Source organism: Gambusia affinis, linkage group LG05 (genome assembly GCF_019740435.1).
Source record: "Gambusia affinis linkage group LG05, SWU_Gaff_1.0, whole genome shotgun sequence".
Classification (NCBI taxonomy): domain Eukaryota; kingdom Metazoa; phylum Chordata; class Actinopteri; order Cyprinodontiformes; family Poeciliidae; genus Gambusia; species Gambusia affinis.
In genome coordinates, this window is record NC_057872.1 from 12,328,395 (window position 1) to 12,346,767 (window position 18,373).

General features: G+C 39.4%; 2 protein-coding genes across 11 annotated transcripts in view; one reads left to right on the plus strand and one right to left on the minus strand.

Moving 5' to 3' along the window:
• Positions 1-14,116, plus strand: part of LOC122831778 (focal adhesion kinase 1-like) — a 61,849-nt gene extending 47,733 nt beyond the window's left edge. For 6 of the 10 annotated variants that reach the window (XM_044118236.1, XM_044118238.1, XM_044118230.1 and 3 more), the window contains 11 exons: positions 2,143-2,220; positions 2,334-2,522; positions 2,916-3,041; positions 6,149-6,211; positions 8,275-8,314; positions 9,571-9,674; positions 9,870-9,878; positions 11,323-11,478; positions 11,578-11,658; positions 11,741-11,826; positions 12,212-14,116. In XM_044118236.1, coding sequence (XP_043974171.1) covers positions 2,143-2,220; positions 2,334-2,522; positions 2,916-3,041; positions 6,149-6,211; positions 8,275-8,314; positions 9,571-9,674; positions 9,870-9,878; positions 11,323-11,478; positions 11,578-11,658; positions 11,741-11,826; positions 12,212-12,338 — 1,059 coding nt within the window. In that variant the 3' untranslated portion in view covers positions 12,339-14,116. The remainder of the gene's footprint in view (positions 1-2,142; positions 2,221-2,333; positions 2,523-2,915; positions 3,042-6,148; positions 6,212-8,274; positions 8,315-9,570; positions 9,675-9,869; positions 9,879-11,322; positions 11,479-11,577; positions 11,659-11,740; positions 11,827-12,211) is intronic. The other 4 variants (XM_044118231.1, XM_044118239.1, XM_044118240.1 and 1 more) reach the window with 2 other exon arrangements.
• On the minus strand, positions 14,019-18,002 carry LOC122831779 (ly6/PLAUR domain-containing protein 2-like). Its single transcript, XM_044118241.1, has 3 exons — positions 17,876-18,002; positions 15,386-15,502; positions 14,019-14,561 (listed from the first exon to the last, which is right to left on the minus strand). The coding sequence occupies exons 1-3, from the start codon at positions 17,916-17,918 to the stop codon at positions 14,353-14,355; spliced, it is 369 nt and encodes a 122-aa protein (XP_043974176.1). The 5' UTR covers positions 17,919-18,002; the 3' UTR covers positions 14,019-14,352.
• Between the last annotated feature and the right edge of the window lie 371 nt (positions 18,003-18,373).

Sequence of the window (18,373 nt, forward strand, 5' to 3'; positions counted from 1 at the left end):
TATGTATGCATTTTCAGTTTTTGCTCCTTACTCTGATACCCCAAAATAAAAAGCAGTGTAACATTTTGTCTTCAGAGCCCATCTGTGTAATTTAATCTATATAAATACAGCTAAATTGTAAAAGCCTGAGAGGTTTGTTGGAGAATATTAGTGTTAATATTCATCTTCTTAGACCTGACTAATCAGTCAATTATCAATAAAACATATAAAAGAATCAATCTTTCAGATTCTTTTATATGTTATTTTTTCTAAAATCAACTGATTTTGATTTTAGGAACAAAATCAGGCAGATGTTGACTGAACATCAGGCATAAAATTACTGCCACTAGTCTTATTTAGCAGCCTAATAAACACACAGCTAGAGCAACTACATCCTGTATAAAGCGGCTATTAAAAACATATTCATACCCTTTTAAATTTGTTATATTTTGTCCAACAAGCTTCAATGTAATTTAATGTGATAGTCCAATGCAAAATGGCAGATAATTATGAAGTGGAAGAAAAGGTTGTGAAATAATGTCCCAAACTTTGAACATTTGGGAACCCTCCATCTGAAAATGCAGTTTTTTCAAGCCATTTAGAAGATGCAGCAAACATGCGGAAGAGGTCAAATGGCCAAATGAAATCAACATTGAACTTTTTGACCTGCATGCACATGCTGATCTCATCGTCATCCACACAATAAAGCATGGTGGTGGCAGCATTGTGCTGTGGGTCCGCTCTTCTTGAGGAAGGAAAGAGAAGCTGGCCAGGATTTATGACCAGCTTCATAAATCTGGTGATAATTCATAATTCAATTAATGAATGTAGCTCCCTGAATTATCCTGGAGCTAAATTCAGGACAGTTCATGAAGAAAACATGTTTGAATCTGAGACTGGAGCGAAGGTTCGCCTACAGTGAGAATCTGAGGGAAGACTTGAATATTGTTCGTAGACCCTTCCCATCCAGTCCCGCCTATTTTGCAGAGGATGGTCACACTGTTCAGTCACCTTAAAAAAAACATTTGTCACTGTAACTGCATTCAAATGAGACAGAAAATTGTCTGAGGGTTGACTGTAATAGTTCTTTAGATTATTTTTTGACAGTTTTAAACACTTTCCTTTCACTTCAATATTGTGCACTACTTTGTCTTACTCTGTCACATAAAATCCGAATAAAAACATTTACATTTTAAATGGAAAAAGAGGTATACATACTTTCAGACGGCACTTTGCATCTTGTGTTCAGTGTTTTTGTCCTGTCTAGCTTCTATGTTTCTTCCTCTCTTTCTTTCTTCTTTTTCACCCACTTTTTTCCACTTTCCTCGCCCCCCCCCCTTCCTTTCTCCCCTCCTCGTTTTACTTTGCTTTCTCCTTCTCTCTCCCCGTGCGTCTTTGTGTCTCGCTGTCGGAGGTGTGGTCCAGAGAAAGCTACTGTGAGAGACTGTGGAAGGTAGAGGCTGCAACACTGTTGTGCTAGAAAGATTTTAACGAAATCTCTCCTGACATTATGGGAAGAGAAACCCAACAGCTCCATTGCAAACCAGCTGAGAAAAGACTGAACATTGTGGGTTCACCAAGCACTTCTGTTTTAGCTGAAAGTCCTCCAGTCGTATAAAGTGAGGTTTTGGAGTTGCTTTCTCCTAGAATCCTGAAAAGCATCCATAGACGTTTGGAATGAGCCAAAACTATTATTTAATCCACTAATTCTCTCATTCAGCCTCATCAGTAACAGATTGCGTGAAAGAGAGGTCTTTGGTGAACAGCGACACACTTAACACACTCGCATCACATCTAACCTGAATCTAAATCACATCTACAGTGACCAGCCAGTCCACAAACACATTGATTTCTTTAAACAATAACCTGACTGCCGTAGGTTGTCGTAGTAACAGGAGCAGTGTTTTTCTGAGCGTTTCACTAACAGCTTGCTGGATTTGCAGCCCTGTGGGTGCTCCCTGTGTTGACTGACGGCTAACATGACCACACAAACATCTGCTGGGGGTTTGTGTGTTGACTTTTTGAATGTTGTAACGTCTAGTGGATAATTTAGGAAAAACCTGATGCAGGGTTATCTCCTTGTTTATACTTCTTACTGTTTTCTTCTTATATTTTTATGTTTACCTTCATTTATGTAATTTTTTTTTTCCTTCTGTCTCTTAGCCAAGTAGACCAGGCTACCCCAGTCCCCGCTCCAGTGAAGGTTTCTACCCCAGTCCTCAGCATCCTGGACATTACCAGGTATTTGGACAGATTCCTTCTTTTTGATCATGGTTGCTGTGAATGATTTATGGTTGAATCGGAGCTAAGATAACTTCTCATCTGTCTTTTATATTTTTTCCTTCTTGCATTAGATGGCAGCATATCCAGGCCCACACACCCTGCCCTCTGTGCCCAGCGCCCTGTACCCTCCACAAGCCGCTATGGTGGACACACACCACGCGCACACGCACCCCCGCCACCACGTCCACACACACTCACACGTACAGCTGCTTCCTCAGCCGCATGGGACCGACATGGCTCTTTGGGGCTCTGCAATGGAGGTAAGAGGCATTGCTGCTACGGTTACACACACACAGATAAAAGGTTCTGGTTTGGTTCATCATAAATGATTTTTCAAACTTTTCCTGATGCTCAGAAAGTTATTGTTCACTTTGGTGAACCACCACTTTGCTTAAAGAACCAGATTGGTATTCCAGATTATCAATGTACACTGTGCAAATCAGCACACCAATGCCATCTTTTACTTTTATTGAATTCCTCCATCATCTCAGTTCAGTTTCTCGTCCATCTTCTGCCCATCTGTCTTCATGTGTCGTCCCTTGGCCAAATGCATGTTTTTTGTTTTGTTTTGTTTGTACGTTATGTGTGTGCATGCTTGTTGTTTGCTCCACCTTCGTGTACGTGCGTGTGTGTGTGTGTGTGTGTGTGTGTAGGACAGGGCAGTAGACATGCAGCAGTGTGTAGGCCAGCAGTGCCTGTTAATGGAGGAGCAGCTGATGATACAACAGCAGCAGATGGAGGAGGATCAGAGGTGGCTGGAGCAGGAGGAAAGGCTGCTGGTAACGCACTCAGCACACAGTGGAACATGCACTCTGGCCCGCCTGACACATGCGCAACACAAGGGCGGAGCGTTTAAAGAGGGCTTGCAGCGGAAAATCAGCTCAAAGCCCTGGCGATTTGTTTGACATTGAATTATTCCGAAAATGTAGCATTTATTGATTAAACTCACAGTAAAATAGATCAAGCATCCACATCTACATCACCTCCAAACTTAAGTTACAGTTCATGCTTCACTCACTGAACCTCGTAATCTAGGGAGGTGTGTAGCTTTCAGCTGCAATTTCACAGACATGAAGTCAGTGAAGAGGAGAAATGATCTCATTAGGCTCCACCACAAGTTTTCTCAACATCTAAATCCTGACCATAAAAGTTGTTAGCTCTTATCAAATTATCAAGTCAGAAATGTTTAATCCATTTCAAAACCAGCTGTGATTTGTGTTGATAATAATCTATTGGTATAAAACAAATTTGACAAATTTAGAAGTGGTTTGAAAATTCTTCTGTGACTCAACCAAACCTATGACTTTGGCCAATAAGCCATCTTTAAGTGTGTAATGAAGACGTTTTACACCAGGATAGCAGCTGGTTCTGCACTATAGAAAAAACATGCTGAAAAGGCTATGTTTGCGTCTTGGAACCGAATAAAGAAATGTTTGTTCGTAAAAGTGAAAACAAAATCACTCTGGCATTTATTTCCAGCAAAAAAGGCGTGTTTACCAGATGATGCACATTACAATCAAATTTTTTCTGGTGTATTTTTTGCACATTCTTTGTTCATTTATGTTGTGCATGCCACATTTCTCAACAATGTCATCTTCTCTTTTTAAGTTGCTTTGTTCACTTTCTCATGTTTTTGTATATTCAAGGTTATGACTGTCAGTGCATTACACTTGGAGTCAGTAACTTCTTTACTAACAAGCAATATATCTAAACATCTTCTTAGAAGTTGGATCATGTCAGTTTCAAGGGCGTCCTGAGAATTTACCATAAGATGATCAAAATGGAACATATTTATAGAGCAATTTCTCAGATCTCAGAGTGCAGAGCAGCTCACATAACACAGACAGACAGCAGCAGACAAAACAGTCTCTCTTTCACTGTGAGCATCAAGGTAAAAAGTAAAAAACACTAACTTTATTTGTGAAAACACAGATTTATGGCTTCAACAGGGTGGTATGAATGGCCTTTTAATCCAGTTTGCATTTTTACTGAACATTTTTAACAATCCACCTGACTTGTTGGCCATTTCTGAGTCTGGTAGGAAAAACCTCCTGTAGTACATCATCAATTATTGTTCCTAATAAATGATCGTAAATGATCACAATGCTTTGATTTCTTGCTATTAGAGGCATTAAACCAAAAATAGAACTGACTAAATTAAATTGAGGCGTATGCCTGTCACAGCAACACATTTTGCTGGACAATAAATTGTCCAAGAACTTATTGCAATAAACAATATTGTTGTTTTGAGACCAAAATCAATAAGCTCTAAATTCTAATGAACTTTTAAATGCTGGAACTGGAAGACATTTGAAATATCCAAACTAAATAAAATAAAAACACAACAGAAAAGACAAATAAAATTAATTATGAAGTCTCTGTAAACAAAAAATATCTTTCGACAAAAGCACTAGTGGAGACCGAAGCACCAGCCTGACGACTTTTATAACTCAAGTTTTTTAAAAAGAGAAAGAAAAATGTTAAATCAAGCAAATGAAAATTGAGTTTCTTTTTATTTATTCTGTGATTAATTGATTTATTGTTTATTGTGACAGGCCTATGGCGGATCATATTAAATATTTGCTATATTCATTTTGTATTCACCAACGTTGGACAAATCATCCTTTGCGTCCAAAGTAGGTCAGAAGGCAGCTTTCAAAATTGATTATTTTGAATATATTTTATAATGAACCATAACTGATGGTACAGAAACCCCAAACACAAAATGGGTGTATGGAAATGGAGCTGTCCAACTGTGTGTGTGTGTGTGGGGGGTTTTTTTTTTAGGCTGGCAGGATGGAGGAGTGCTTCATGTTTCATGCGTTTCTCTGTGAACGGCGATGGAAGTGGCTGTGTGGGGTTTTTGCTCAAGAATTTTATTGTGTGAGAGAGAGAGTGTGGAGGCAGGTGTGGCCTGTGTGAATTCCTGGCTTAATGACAGGCTTTCAGACTGACAGCCCAGTCAACAGTCTGTCTTTGACCCATAACCACTAACCGACAACACACAAGATTACTGAAAAGCTGAGGAGGCATCAGATTGCGTGCGTGCGTGCGTGTGTGCGTGTGTGTGTGTGTGTGGGAGGGGAAGGAGTGTGCACATGAGAAAGTTTTTGCCGTAGACTGGCTGGTTTTTAGAGCAGTTAGTTGAGTAAGAGGGTGGAGAGAAGGGAGAAGAGAAGAGCTTCGTTACCCTCCTCCTGGTTTTCTCCCTCCTTCTCTCCGTGTTTCAGGGTCGACTATCAGTGTACGTGAGGCAGAAAGCTGGAGCTGAATCAGATGAAAAAAGAAAACTGCTTGAACAGACAGACATGGATATGCTCAGACCAATTCTGTGAAATCGGAAGATAAGCACAGAAACAAAACGGCTCATTCCTCCAGGACGCCTTTGATTCATCGGGAAACTTTTAATGAACTTCACGGCAATGCTGGTCTTCAAGTCCTGTCTTGGAAAGCTGGTATGCAAGGACCACTGATGAGAAGGGATTTTAGTCTCTGAGCCCAAAATATTTATGGATAATTGAAATTCTGAGCATCTTGAATCACTTAAGATTCTGTAGCTCCAAGCGGTATGTTGAAGGATTTTATTTGAGCCTTTAAATGCTGCTGCAGCCTGAGCTGTGCAGAGGATCGGGAGCTAATAGCCGCCCGTTATGTGGTTTTCTCTCAGGGCATTTCCCAGGAATGAAAATGGTTTTCAGCTCAAGTCACAAGCAGCGGTGCAATGTGACTCGCTGCTCCTCAGGAAAAACAAAAAACAAACCTAATTGTTCAGCTTTGTTGGGATGATTTAACTGTGTGATTTTAGAAACTGCTTTGTTGAAACTTTTAATATGATTATTGTTAATAAAAGAAGCCATAAAGTTATTGACGACTTGTGCTGTTTTAGAAACCAGACACAAGGAGCTCTAGAGGGAGTCTGGACAGAGAAGACGGCGGACTGCAGCCCCCGGTGAGTAACTTTTAGCTGTTTTTGCTACCATTCGTTTCATCTGCTGTCAATATTCGACAGGTTTATATATTCTTTTTTTTACTGGTGCTTTTTCGGTTGCCTCACGTTTGTTTTTGATTGGAGCTGTATGGATAGATGCAGGAGCAGGAAGTGACCTCACGGGCGAGGGCCAGCAATTCTGAGGTCAATGTGTTCTCACAGCATTACTGGATATTAATAGGAGGCTTTAGCAGGAAAATAATTCTGTTTTTGTTTTCTCTCTCTGTGCCTGATCACTCGGCAACACTCTGCCAGATGGACCTTTAGAGGAAGTTGTGTTGATCATAATAATCTGCAAGCTGGACTCAAGTTTGCTTGCTGTGATGTCACTTTAATTGCACGTTACGGGTTTCCTTCAGAGTCAGCTGGTTTGGAATTTGATAAAAATGAGGCGAAGAAAATGTGAAGATTTTATTGCAAAAAAAAACAAAACAAAAAACAAAACCAAATCAATATTTCTGGAAAAATAAGTGTTTTTTATGAGTTTACATTTAAATGATGTCCATTATCGTTGATTTCTCAACATCTCATCAGTTTTTCTCCAGCTGATTTTTGTGACACTGACAGAAAACCAGAAGTGCAACAGCACTGCTTTTTGACCTGTGGATTAGGTTTTAAACCGGACCTGTCATGCTTAACCTGAGCCCATGTTGTGAGTTTTTAAAGCATTGCTGATCAGTAACATCAAAGTCAAGAAAGGAATGATAAGAGCCATTTTCCACAGCAGCCACCGTCAGTGTTGTGTTTTTTCATGAATTGAGGAATATGCAATGACAAATCCCTGGAGGGTGAATGTTTTGAAATAAAAAATATGCAAAACTGTTGATCAAATCAAATTTTATTTGTATAGCACATTTCAGCAGCAAGGCATTTCAAAGCGCTTTACATCATAACAAACACAAAAACACAATGCAACATGGAATCAACAATCAAAACATTAAGTCAAGTTCCGTCAATAATTATATTATATTATGAACTTTTTTTTAAGTGTTCACACAGTTTAAAGAGTCAATCATATCTTGTTTCGGAAGAATGATAAATCCCGGCTGTCTTTAAATGAGTTCAGCAACAAAATAAAGCAAAGTGAATCTGAATTGAAAACATTCAATTCCAAATATTTCTGATTAGGTGCTGATAATACTCAAATAATAATCCACATGTAAAGACTTCCTTCTTCGCTTTTGTTTTTTGATCCTTTTAAGGGTGAACTTCTTAATCATTGATCCGATATCGATCGCTTTTTGTTACCTTTGCTAAATTTGGGTCGAGCAGAACTGAGCAGTGAGCCGTTTCAATGCGCATCAGTTCCCAGCAGAAATTGCTGCAGCAGTCTGAAGTCGCCACAGGCCAGATATTTCCGTCTCTGTAATTCATCTCTGTGCTTGTCGTCTTCCTCCTCCCATTGAAAGGCTGTGGTTTGTGGTGGGAAAATCTCCCCAGTTCTTCTGCATCCCTCTGTGTGTGTGTGTGTGTGTGTGTGTGTGTGTGTGTGTGTGTGTGTGTGTGTGTGTAAATTGCCCATAGTGTTGTATTTTTAGGTGTTGGTGGTTGTCAAACCCCGGCGCTCTGTTGGCACCAGCACTTCTGAAGCAGTCTGTTCTGTTTTTCTCACAATGAGAAAACAAAGATGCCAAGTTCAAATTTTAAAAACGAACATAAGCAACTCAAGTTGACAAGATTTTAACCTCAGAAATGCATCATAAATATATTTATTGTAAACATGTTGCAGTCTTCATGAAGTGTACACTTTTTGCAGTCTGTGAATAATTGATCTGAATAGCTTCGCTAGCCAAAGTGAACAGACCACACAGCAGTGAAAACAAAGGCGGCCCTCCTGCGGTGGTGACCGAAAACTTTCCGCGTACAAAAATGAGAGTGGCTGTCGTGTGATTAGCATTGAATAGGATTCTCTTCTCCTCCAAACATGGCTGGTTTTGGCCAGCGCATTTTTAATTTCCTGCAGAGCCTCTTATTATGTCGGTGACGGTCCAATCACTAACCCATGTTTTGCTTGTTTTGTGCAGACAGGAAACCAGCACATTTACCAGCCTGTTGGCAAATCAGGTAATGGGAACGCTTCTTTAATTCACCTAACCACTATTGTTCAGCTCTCTTGTTTCATCTCCAACAATATGCAGCCTCAGATATATTGTGAACTGCTTAAAGTATTCATACCCTATGAAAAATTTAGCTTTTGCCATTTCTTCCTTATTCTTATTGAATATTGTGTATCTACAGGGGGAAAAAATTTAGCTTATTAGTTTTTATAAATGCACAAAATCTTTTTGTTTAATTAGAGTTGGAAAATCAGAGCAAGTCCATTTCAGTCCATTCAGTGACGGATAATAGTTACCTTAATAGTCAACTGAACAAAATCAAAGGACTTTAATAACATGGTGTCATTCTGTCAGATTCTGTAAAATTATTTGAAAAAAACAAAAAAAAAAAAGTGAGAAGAACTACTAAAGCCAGCCTTTCCTCTTTCCTCAGCGTTGGTAAACATCACTCCTTTGTCATTTTGGTCCTAAGTTTTTAGTAACCATTGTGGAGGTTTTAAAACGTTTCATAAATAATGAGGAGGAGCAGAAAAGGGTCACAGCTCAGGTGGACGTAACCTGACAAGACAAAAACTAAGCTCTCCATCTTATGAAACACGGGGGCGGCAGCATCATGCTGTGGGCGCACGTTTCTGTGACGGAGCTTGACTGAGTTGATGGGAAGGTGGATCATCCTGATTGGTGCAGAAACCCTGTTGAGGGGTCAGAGCTACAGTGTGATGGTGTTTCAGACGATCCAGTCCAAGTCCAAACTGAAATCCAATTGAGATCATGTGACGAGACTTGCAAATTGATGCTCTATAAATCTGACTGAGCAGGACGCTGATCTCTTGCAGTGAAAGGTGGTTCTGCACAGAATTGGCGCTGGATGGCTCGATACAAATGGACACCACTTTTTTTTCTGTAGAATTTTTTTTTAAATCATTTTCATCATTTATTTATCATTTCTCCACCACTTTTCCAGTTATAAACTACTTTGTTTTGTCCATGACATCAAAACTTAACATGTTGATGTTTGCTGTAAAATGACATATTGCAGCAAGGTTCTGAGGGTGTGAATACTTTTGCATGACACTGTATTATTACTCAGTTCTGTAACTTCAGTAGCACAGATCTGAAAGCTTTGCTTAAAATAGTTTCACAGCAGAGTGATAATTCTCTTTTTTGTCACCAAATTTAGATTTGTTCTTGAACTTCTAAGTAACTTTATTTTTGTTTTGGTGTTTTCTTTTGTTTGTTTGTTGTTGTTTTTTTTTTTCCCAGACCATGTGGTTCCCCCCAAAAAACCTCCCCGACCAGGGGCCCAGAGCCAAGTGGGTAGTCTGGCTTGTCTAAACACTGGAGACAGCTACAACGATGGTGTTAAGGTGCAGCGATAGTAACCATAAGAGCATGCGATCTCAACTCTTGTATGACTGTAGCAGCATGCTCACATGCAAAATTTAAATATACACATTGCATGTTTTTATTGCTGAAAACTGTTAATATTTTCCTTTTTTTATCTTATTATCTTTGGCTGCTCCGTCTCTCCCTTCCTTCTCCTCCTTACTGTTGACCCCTAGCCCTGGCGGGTAAGCTGCACACTGTCTGTGTGTGTTTACTGTACATCTTGCCTCACTTCTCTCTCCGTTCAGTCACAGTCTGTACTATTAACAAATAACATGTGCATTCCATTACTTGCTGTGTGTGTAGTGTAGTTGAGTTTTAGTTGTTTTCCCTCCAAACTAACTTTCACATTTGTGGATTTAACCTAACAAAGTTCTGGTTGAAATACTTCTGTAAGAAATGTACTTTAACTAACAAAAATCTCATTTTTCTTTGTCTTTAGAACCTTTTTAGTTGTCAATTAATATTGTTTTTTCTTGCTTTATTGAGTCTGTCAGAAAGGTTGCCTGTTTCTTTTAATGGCCACTTATTGAACCATTGAGTTTTAGTTTGTCTCTTGGTTGTTTTTTTATTTTGATTAGTTTTTGTGCTTAACAAAGATTCTAATTGCTATTTATAAAATTATTGATATTAGCTATCGTGGTATTATTGAGTATTTGCATGAAGCAAATAATTTTATTTTATTTTTTTTAGTGACAAAGCTGCATTTACAGCAGACTGTGAATAGTGTGACTCATTATGAAATGTATGGATATAAATTCTCCATTTTTATTAAATGTTTTTATTCGCAGGTTGCCAAATACAATAGATGAACTGCATTAGTCACATTGGAATAAGTTTTTTAGACTGTAGATTTGGTTGAGCGTCATTATACAGACCTGATGTGACACCGCCATCTAGTGGCAGAGATAGGGGACTGTGTGTAAAAACATTCGGTATAGCTCCTCTGTTTATAGTTTTCCAGTTTCTCCTTCTGCATCTCAAATGTACTTTTAAGTTTAGCAGATAGAGACTGTATGTCCTAGATGGCAAAGTTTGATAACTGTGAATACGTTTCGTATTGATTTAAGCTTAATTGACATGCTTTATCTTTGATTTTAACATGTTACCCTGCAGTATTTTAGTTTTTGACTTGCTAACTAAAACTAGATTCAAACTATAAAGGCAATTTCAGGTTCAACTGTGGTTTGTAAATTGAGTCTAAAATGCCAAACTAAGCACTAAGATTGCTTTTCTTTCGTTGCAAAAGGAAATAAAGGCACCACTGTTCTCAGACAGCCCTTTAGTAAGAATCTGCATATACAATTATCCACTCCTACTTTGACAGGCCTAGCGGTTCCACAAATATCCCTGTTAGTCCAATAAAATAGGTGAAAATGTTGTTCACATTGTTTGAAGATTTTTCATACAGATTGTAGACCCAACTACTTCTAAAACAGGTTCAGAGTTAATATTAATATTAAAATATCAAGAACATTGAAAAAAAATTAGAAAGACATGAATAATTTGATGTGTCTTAATGTGTTTTGTATAATTTCATTCCTCTTCAGATCACTTTCTTCATATTTCTTCTTTCAGTGAGGCGACCGCTCATTGTTTGTTTATTTTTTTTACCTTGCTCTTGTTTAGCTGCAGCCTCAGGAGATAAGCCCACCCCCCACCGCCAATCTGGACCGCTCCAATGACAAAGTGTATGAGAACGTGACGGGATTGGTCAAAGCTGTGATTGAGATGTCGAGCAAGATTCAGCCGGCTCCTCCAGAAGAATACGTCCCGATGGTTAAGGTAACGGAGCCGCATCTACATCTACATTTTTGTAAACCCTTTTTTAGTGTTTTAATGTTTTCAATAATAATCCTAATGAGTCTTCAAATGTGTTCTCAGGATGTGGGTCTGGCTCTGAGGACGTTACTGGCCACAGTCGATGAGACTCTACCTCAACTTCCAGCCAGCACACACAGAGAGGTGGAAACACCAACTGCACTTTCGCTAACAGACCGGAAATACAAGTTGCGCCAGACGTTTTAATGCTCTGTGCCTTTAACAGATCGAGATGGCCCAGAAGCTGTTGAACTCTGACCTGGCAGAGCTGATTGGAAAGATGAAGTTAGCCCAACAATATGTGATGACAAGGTAATGCCCTTTCAGCATTAATTGAAAGGAGAAGGAAACATCAAAACCATTTTCCTTTTAGCAGAGAGGTGCAGTGTGGATTCTTGGCACAGTTTATTGTTCTAACAGGAAACTCTACAAGTTGCAGTACTTTAATGAGTTATTAAATGAATCCTGTGAACTTTAGTGAAACTCTACATCAGGTTCAAACCTACGTGGCAAATACTTCAGTTTTATTTAATTGAAGTTGGTGGTATGATTCTTCCCCTCTGTCCAGAATTTCTGACTTTTATGGTGATGAGGCAACGTTGCTTTTCTCCAATGTAGACTAAACTATCTGGAAATACATTATCATTTATATTATCATGGATTTCCACCAATAAATGCTTTTTTTTGTGTGTGTTAGTCTCCAGCAAGACTACAAGAAGCAGATGCTGACGGCGGCTCACGCTCTCGCCGTTGACGCCAAGAACCTCTTGGACGTCATCGACCAGTCGCGGCTGAGGATGATGGCCCACTCCCGCCCTCACTAGCCCCCTCTACAGGAGATCGAGCGCCTCTACGGTTTCTGTTGGAGAACTATAGACTCATGGATACCTTGTGTGTGTCAGTCCTCAGAGCAGACAGCAGCAGCAGCAGGAGTGGACAATGGCTGCACTCTGGTTCAATCACTTTCCTCAGTCCTACTTTAACCACTGTGACTTTATTTAATAAAAGATCAGAGCAGAAACACTTCCTGAATCAGAGACTTGGCTGCTCCCCTGGTAGAGAAGGTGACCTGAATTGATTTTTAAGCTGGATCTGAAGGTTTATAAAAGCTTATAACTGTATCAAACACTATCATGGGAGAGATTTTTAAGCTTGAGCTGCTGACATCAGGGGGAAGGGTGGGTTGGACTGTGATTAATCTGAAACGCATCTCTGTGAAACCAAACAGAGGGAGTGGACTTCAGCCAGCAGCCGTCTGTGAGCGTTTTGTTTGAAGTCAATCGGAAGTTTCCGTCCTCGGTTTTGAACTTTCCAATCAGCGAAAACAGAAAGCTGGCAGATCAGACCTCAGAGATATTTTCTGCTCTTATTCGGTCCCAGATGTTGCTTTATACGGACGTTTTCAACAAGAGAGACGGGGTGTGCTCTGGAACAGCAGCCTGTCGTCTTCTCCTGTGTTTCCTCTGTCTCACCAGCTTTTATTTATAAACTCAAATTACAGAGGAGACAGAGGGAGGAGCAGGAATTTACCATTCAGGACTTCCTGGAGTAACAGCACACTATCCTCTTCCTTCGCCTCTGTCTGAGTGACTCTGCTTCTCACCGGTCTTCCTCCGCTCTCCTCTGAGCTGGTTTTAAAGACTCTAAATGTGAAAAATTCAAATCTGTCTGGGTGACACGCCACCACTTCCAGGACACTTTCAGCTTCCCAGTTTAATCTGTTCTTTTCTTTTCATTGGCTGGCTGGCTCCATAGTTTTATATGTTGTTTTTGAAGCAGTGACGGTCTTCTTCCTGTAACTTCAATCCCAGGAAAGAGGGATGAGCAAAAATGGTGGAATACGTTAGACTTAACCTATTTATGTAAGTAAGGCTTGTACTCCTCTTTATTCCCTCCTGATATTTACTCCCACTACAGCTGTTCCTCACGGGAAAACCCGCGTTGCGCCGTCGTGTTTCCAATCACCCTTTCAGCGGCACCAGACCTGCACTTTGCTGGGCCAAAACCAAACCCACACCCAGAACCTTTGTGAGTCCCTCGTTTCTGTCAGGTGCAACACTTTAAAAAGGCCCCTCCTAGCAACAGTCTCACAGGTAAACAAACATAACCACGAGAAAATGCGGACTGGAACCCGTTGGGCTGATCACCTGCAGCGTGGCGACAGGAAACATCCTGACCACCGTACTGGTTTAGCATGATATACTGGTAAGGAAAAGAGCATATTTGCACAGCACCAAAAAAAAAAAAAATTAAAACACTTGTTTTGATGGATTTAATCCAAATAAACCCAAATGTCCGTCTCATGTTCAACCAGCAATGAAAGGAGATCGAACATCTGGGTCTGATGTGGATTAAAATGTTTCAAAACATGCGCATATGACAAAATAAAAAAAGAGAATCATCAGAAACTATTTTATCTCAGTGTTGTTGCGTAATTCTGCTCATGTTGGTATATTGTAAGCTATACTGGTGTGCATCACTGATGAATTGTACAGAACTCGTAATAGTAAACACTGGTTTTTATTTTGTCTTCTTGGCTGAATCTGCCATCTTGTTAAATAGGAGGAAAAATAAAATAATGTTGAGATGAAAATCGGTTGGATTTTGCCGTCAGTGGTCTGATTTTTTTTGTTTTGTTTTGTTTTATTTCATTCAATTGCAACAATGTGTGTTTTTTGCCACGTTCCCATTTTAATGAGTCTTTGTCATAAATTAGGCATGAAGGATGTTCCACATTGCAATTTTTACAGCTGTATTTGTAATACATCTTAGAATATATATACATAAAATAAATCTTTATAGATTTACAGTATTTACATGATTTCTTTTAGACCAGCCTCAGTGCGTTAGCAGCAGCAAAACGCCTCCGGTTACAAGCAGCAGCGCCGTGTGTGAGTGAACAGAGTCCGCCGCGCTCGTGTTGCACATGTCGTAGCTGCAGCAGTTGACGGTGTTTCCGTTTCCGTCTGCGTCCACCGAGGCGGTGGAGGCTGCCCCCTTGCATGTGGCGCTGCTGGCGCATTGCTTCACGATGGCTTTCATGTAACCTGAACAACACACGCAGCTGTTACGATACAGCAACCTTCTGATGCACACAAATTATGGATATACTATGCAGATTGGTCACATTGAAACCACAGATTTCTATTTGTTTATGTTTGCTTTTGTTTTTATCTCTTTTTTTTTTGTAATACCACTAAAAAGTCAACTCGCCTTCAGAATTTATCTAACAAAAATTGTCCAGTTAAGATATCTCTCATTTAAACCAAACTGTTAATTAGAAAAGATTAGTGAATTACGATGGTCATGAAGACCAAGGAACACAGCAGACAAGTCTGGAGCGAAATGGAGAAGTTTAAAACGGGGATGTTTTCTAAATTTTGAAGAAATCACAAAGCTTTGTTTAGTTCATTTGAAGGTGGAGAGGTTATGACACAACTGTCAAGACATGGACATCTACCTACACTGACCAGCTGGGCAAGATGGCCACAGCTCGGGTGGGAAAATTGATGAGATTTTTACATTTTCACCCAGAAAAGGTGTCGTGAAGAACGGCCTTGTAGAAAGAAAGCCCTGCTACGGTTTACCTCAAGCCATAGAGGAGACATAGCAAATGGTAAAATCCAAACTTTGTGTGGTGTGAAAATGTAACACCACACATTACATCCAGGAATCAAAAATCAAGTGTTCCAGTTAAAATGTGGGCCCAAATAAGAATTTGTTGACTTCAAAGTCGACCCCACTTTGTGTTTGTGATGTTAATCCCTGTAAAATGTGTTGAAATTTTTAGGTCTGTGACACGTGGGGGGGGGACGGAAAGTTCAAAGGGTTTGACTAGTTTAGCGAGGTACTGTAAATGTGTGCTTATTACCCAAAGTGTCCACGATGGTCATGCAGGTGTCGAGCGGCTGCTGACACTTTTGGTTGTTCTGGTTGCATTGTTCATTGGTGGTGGAGGAGCTGCATGTGTAGCACTGCAGAGATGTTGCTGGACAGAAACCAGAGATAAAGCCAGGTTAGTGACGGAATAATATTCCAGGAATTTTGAAAGGCATCACAAGAAACCAAATGGAGATACTGCTAGTGGAGTCGTAAAGCAATTTTTAAAAGTGATTCCATGTTTTTTAAGTTGAAGGAGATTTTCATTTATTTCCATTCATTTTCATTTCAGTATTCAACAAAAGAAAGGGGTAAAGTAACTCCCCACTTTTTCTGTTAGGTATCTAACTCCAGGTTTGATATTTAAACAAGTCGGTTAAAGAAAATTCCTTGAAAACATTGACAGCAATGTTGAAACTGGTCAGGCCGGCTGGTTTAATAAGCAGTTTCGGTGCTGTTCGTCGTTCTGCTCGCCTTGAGTGTTATCAGATTCAAGCACTTAATCCTAATATTTAAACAAAATCGGTTCAAACTCAAACAGGAGTTACATCCTCTTGAACAAGAGAAAAGTTAAATTCTGAATCTAATGACTGGACATGGAAGAATTGCACGTGGAGTTTGGACACTTCACATATTATCCATTCACTGTGTCTGGTTTGACAGCTCTCCAGCTGTCACACCTGATTATGTAAAAATATGTAAACACATTCTGAGTCACCCCTGATGCCTTTATGCTTTGTTTCCAAGAAGTCAGTCTTGAGTCAAGTTATTTAAAGAGACTGTGTTAATAGTTCCCCTGGCTTTCTGAGGGTCTTTCCAAGTTTTTTCATTTGCTGAATTTATTTTATTGCATAAGTTTTCCACAGATGAACTTTATCTTCCTTTGAAAACAGCTTGGTTCTGTCCACAGCAGAATAAATCGTTCAAAAGTTGCATCTGTAAGTAAAGAAACATGAAGCAACACATTGTGAAATTTAATGTAGGGATTTTTTCAGATCCTGAAGAACATGAAAAACATTAAGAATGTTAAACTATTTGAATTGACAGACTTTGTCCCACCTGCTTCCTGATTCTCATTATTCCTTCAGTCTTACTTTCATCCAGTCAAAGTCAATGTGAACTGAAAGAACCACAAGCTCTTGGAATAATTAGGCACCAGTTCTGTGTTTTCCTCGTTTGCTAATAGCGGTTTTCAGTGTGGTTCACTGGGATGCTACAGCCTTGAAGATGTCTTTATGACACTTTCCAGGCTGATAGATGTCAATGACGTTACTTCTGCTCTTGTTGTTATTAAATTTCTGGGCATGATGTGCTTCTGTTTAAGGTCTTTTAGGCTGCTTCATGCTAGCTGACAGCTTCTAATTGGCTAATTAATGAAGCTAGGAAAATTAAACCTAAAATTGTGGTTAATCACATGAAGTTACCAGGGCAGCAGTTATTATTTTACAAAGAGCTAGCTTGATTTGCAGTTTGCAGCTTTTTCTTCTTAATAAATGAATACTCATTTGAAAACGACTTTCTGTTTATTTGATATGAAAATAGCTTTGGTCTGAAACAAGGAAGTGTGTTTGTGGAGGGGAAGAAAAAGCAGAACAAATATGCAAGAATATTTCAAATTACAAAAATATTTGAACACCTTGTTTTTTCATGACATGACAGACATTGAACAGCATGTTGTGAAAAACTACGGAGCCCCCTAGGGGACATGGGAATTTTTTTCTTTTGCGTTACCTCGCAAAACTTTTGCGTTACCTCGCAAAACTTTTGCGTTCCCTCGCAATACTTTTGCGTTACCTCGCAAAACTGTACTGTATATATCATAGGTTTGTGGTGCATTTATATCCTAAAGAAAGATATAAAACTTCAAATATTTCACAACGAGATATTAACATTCATGGAAAAACCTTACATAACCTTATATTAAATCAGAAAGTACGGCGGCAACCGTAAGAAAGTCTTACAGTATTCAATTATGCCGCACAACTGATCAGTACAGTTTTGCGAGGTAACGCAAAAGTATTGCGAGGGAACGCAAAAGTTTTGCGAGGTAACGCAAAAGAAAAAAATTCCCATGTCCCCTAGGGGGCTCCGTAGCTCCGTAATAAAAAAAAAATGGAAAAACTGACACCAGAAAAGATGCACAATAAACTGTGAAGCTTAAGGCCTGCCAAGGGAGAAACAATGACAGAAATGTCAGGTGAGATAGTTTTTTACTTTCAAATCACCAGATGAAGAGACTCTTCATCAATACAACCTGAGAATAAACAGAAACATGACAATTTTGATGATGAAAAGTCCCAGCAAAAAAATAAAAGCAGTCCAGGCTGCTGGTAGTTAATCTCAACCTGCATTTTACAGTAAATTCTGTGCAACAAACGTCACAGTTTTCTTTGAGGATTATTTCTCATTCCTGCTCATAAACTCCTTGTCTTAACCTATTTTTACTTTATGCATAAAAGTCAATTAAATTCAGCAGACATACCTGGAGAGAAGAGGAAGAAGAGGATCACAAAGCTAAGTAACATCTTCTGATGGTAAAGTTTGCAGTCTGCGGTCAAACTTGTTGTGTTCAGCTCCTTGTGTGTGTGTGTGTGTGTGTGTGTGGGCGTGTGTATGTTTGTGTAGTTTCAGGCGTTTGCTTTAAAGTAAGCATCTGAGGAAGATCCTCCCACACCAGCCACCATGGTGGCATCAAGCCAAAGGTTGCCTCACTGTGAAGGACATTCCTCGTTGTTGGCTGTGGTTTCATAGATACTTGCCTTTTCATAGATACTTGCCTTTTATTCACCAGCTGCCAATCACAGAGGAGATTATTGTCATTGTCTAAATTTCATTTCTGCGATTCAAGAACGTCTAAGGGTAAATATTCAAATCAGAAGTGAAAACATTTGGCATTATTTGAAGGCGACATCTAATAGTGATACCTTTTATTTCATTTTAAGTAATCACATAACTTTTCAATGACTTGAATTATTAAGCT

Excerpts from the sequence above, each read along its gene's own strand:
- LOC122831779 (XM_044118241.1), bottom strand. The coding sequence starts at position 17,918 with ATGTTACTTAGCTTTGTGATCCTCTTCTTCCTCTTCTCTCCAG. Across the intron at positions 15,503-17,875 it reads CTTCTTCCTCTTCTCTCCAG|CAACATCTCTGCAGTGCTAC; the intron begins GTATGTCTGCTG and ends GTTTCTGTCCAG. Across the intron at positions 14,562-15,385 it reads GACCATCGTGGACACTTTGG|GTTACATGAAAGCCATCGTG; the intron begins GTAATAAGCACA and ends TGTGTTGTTCAG.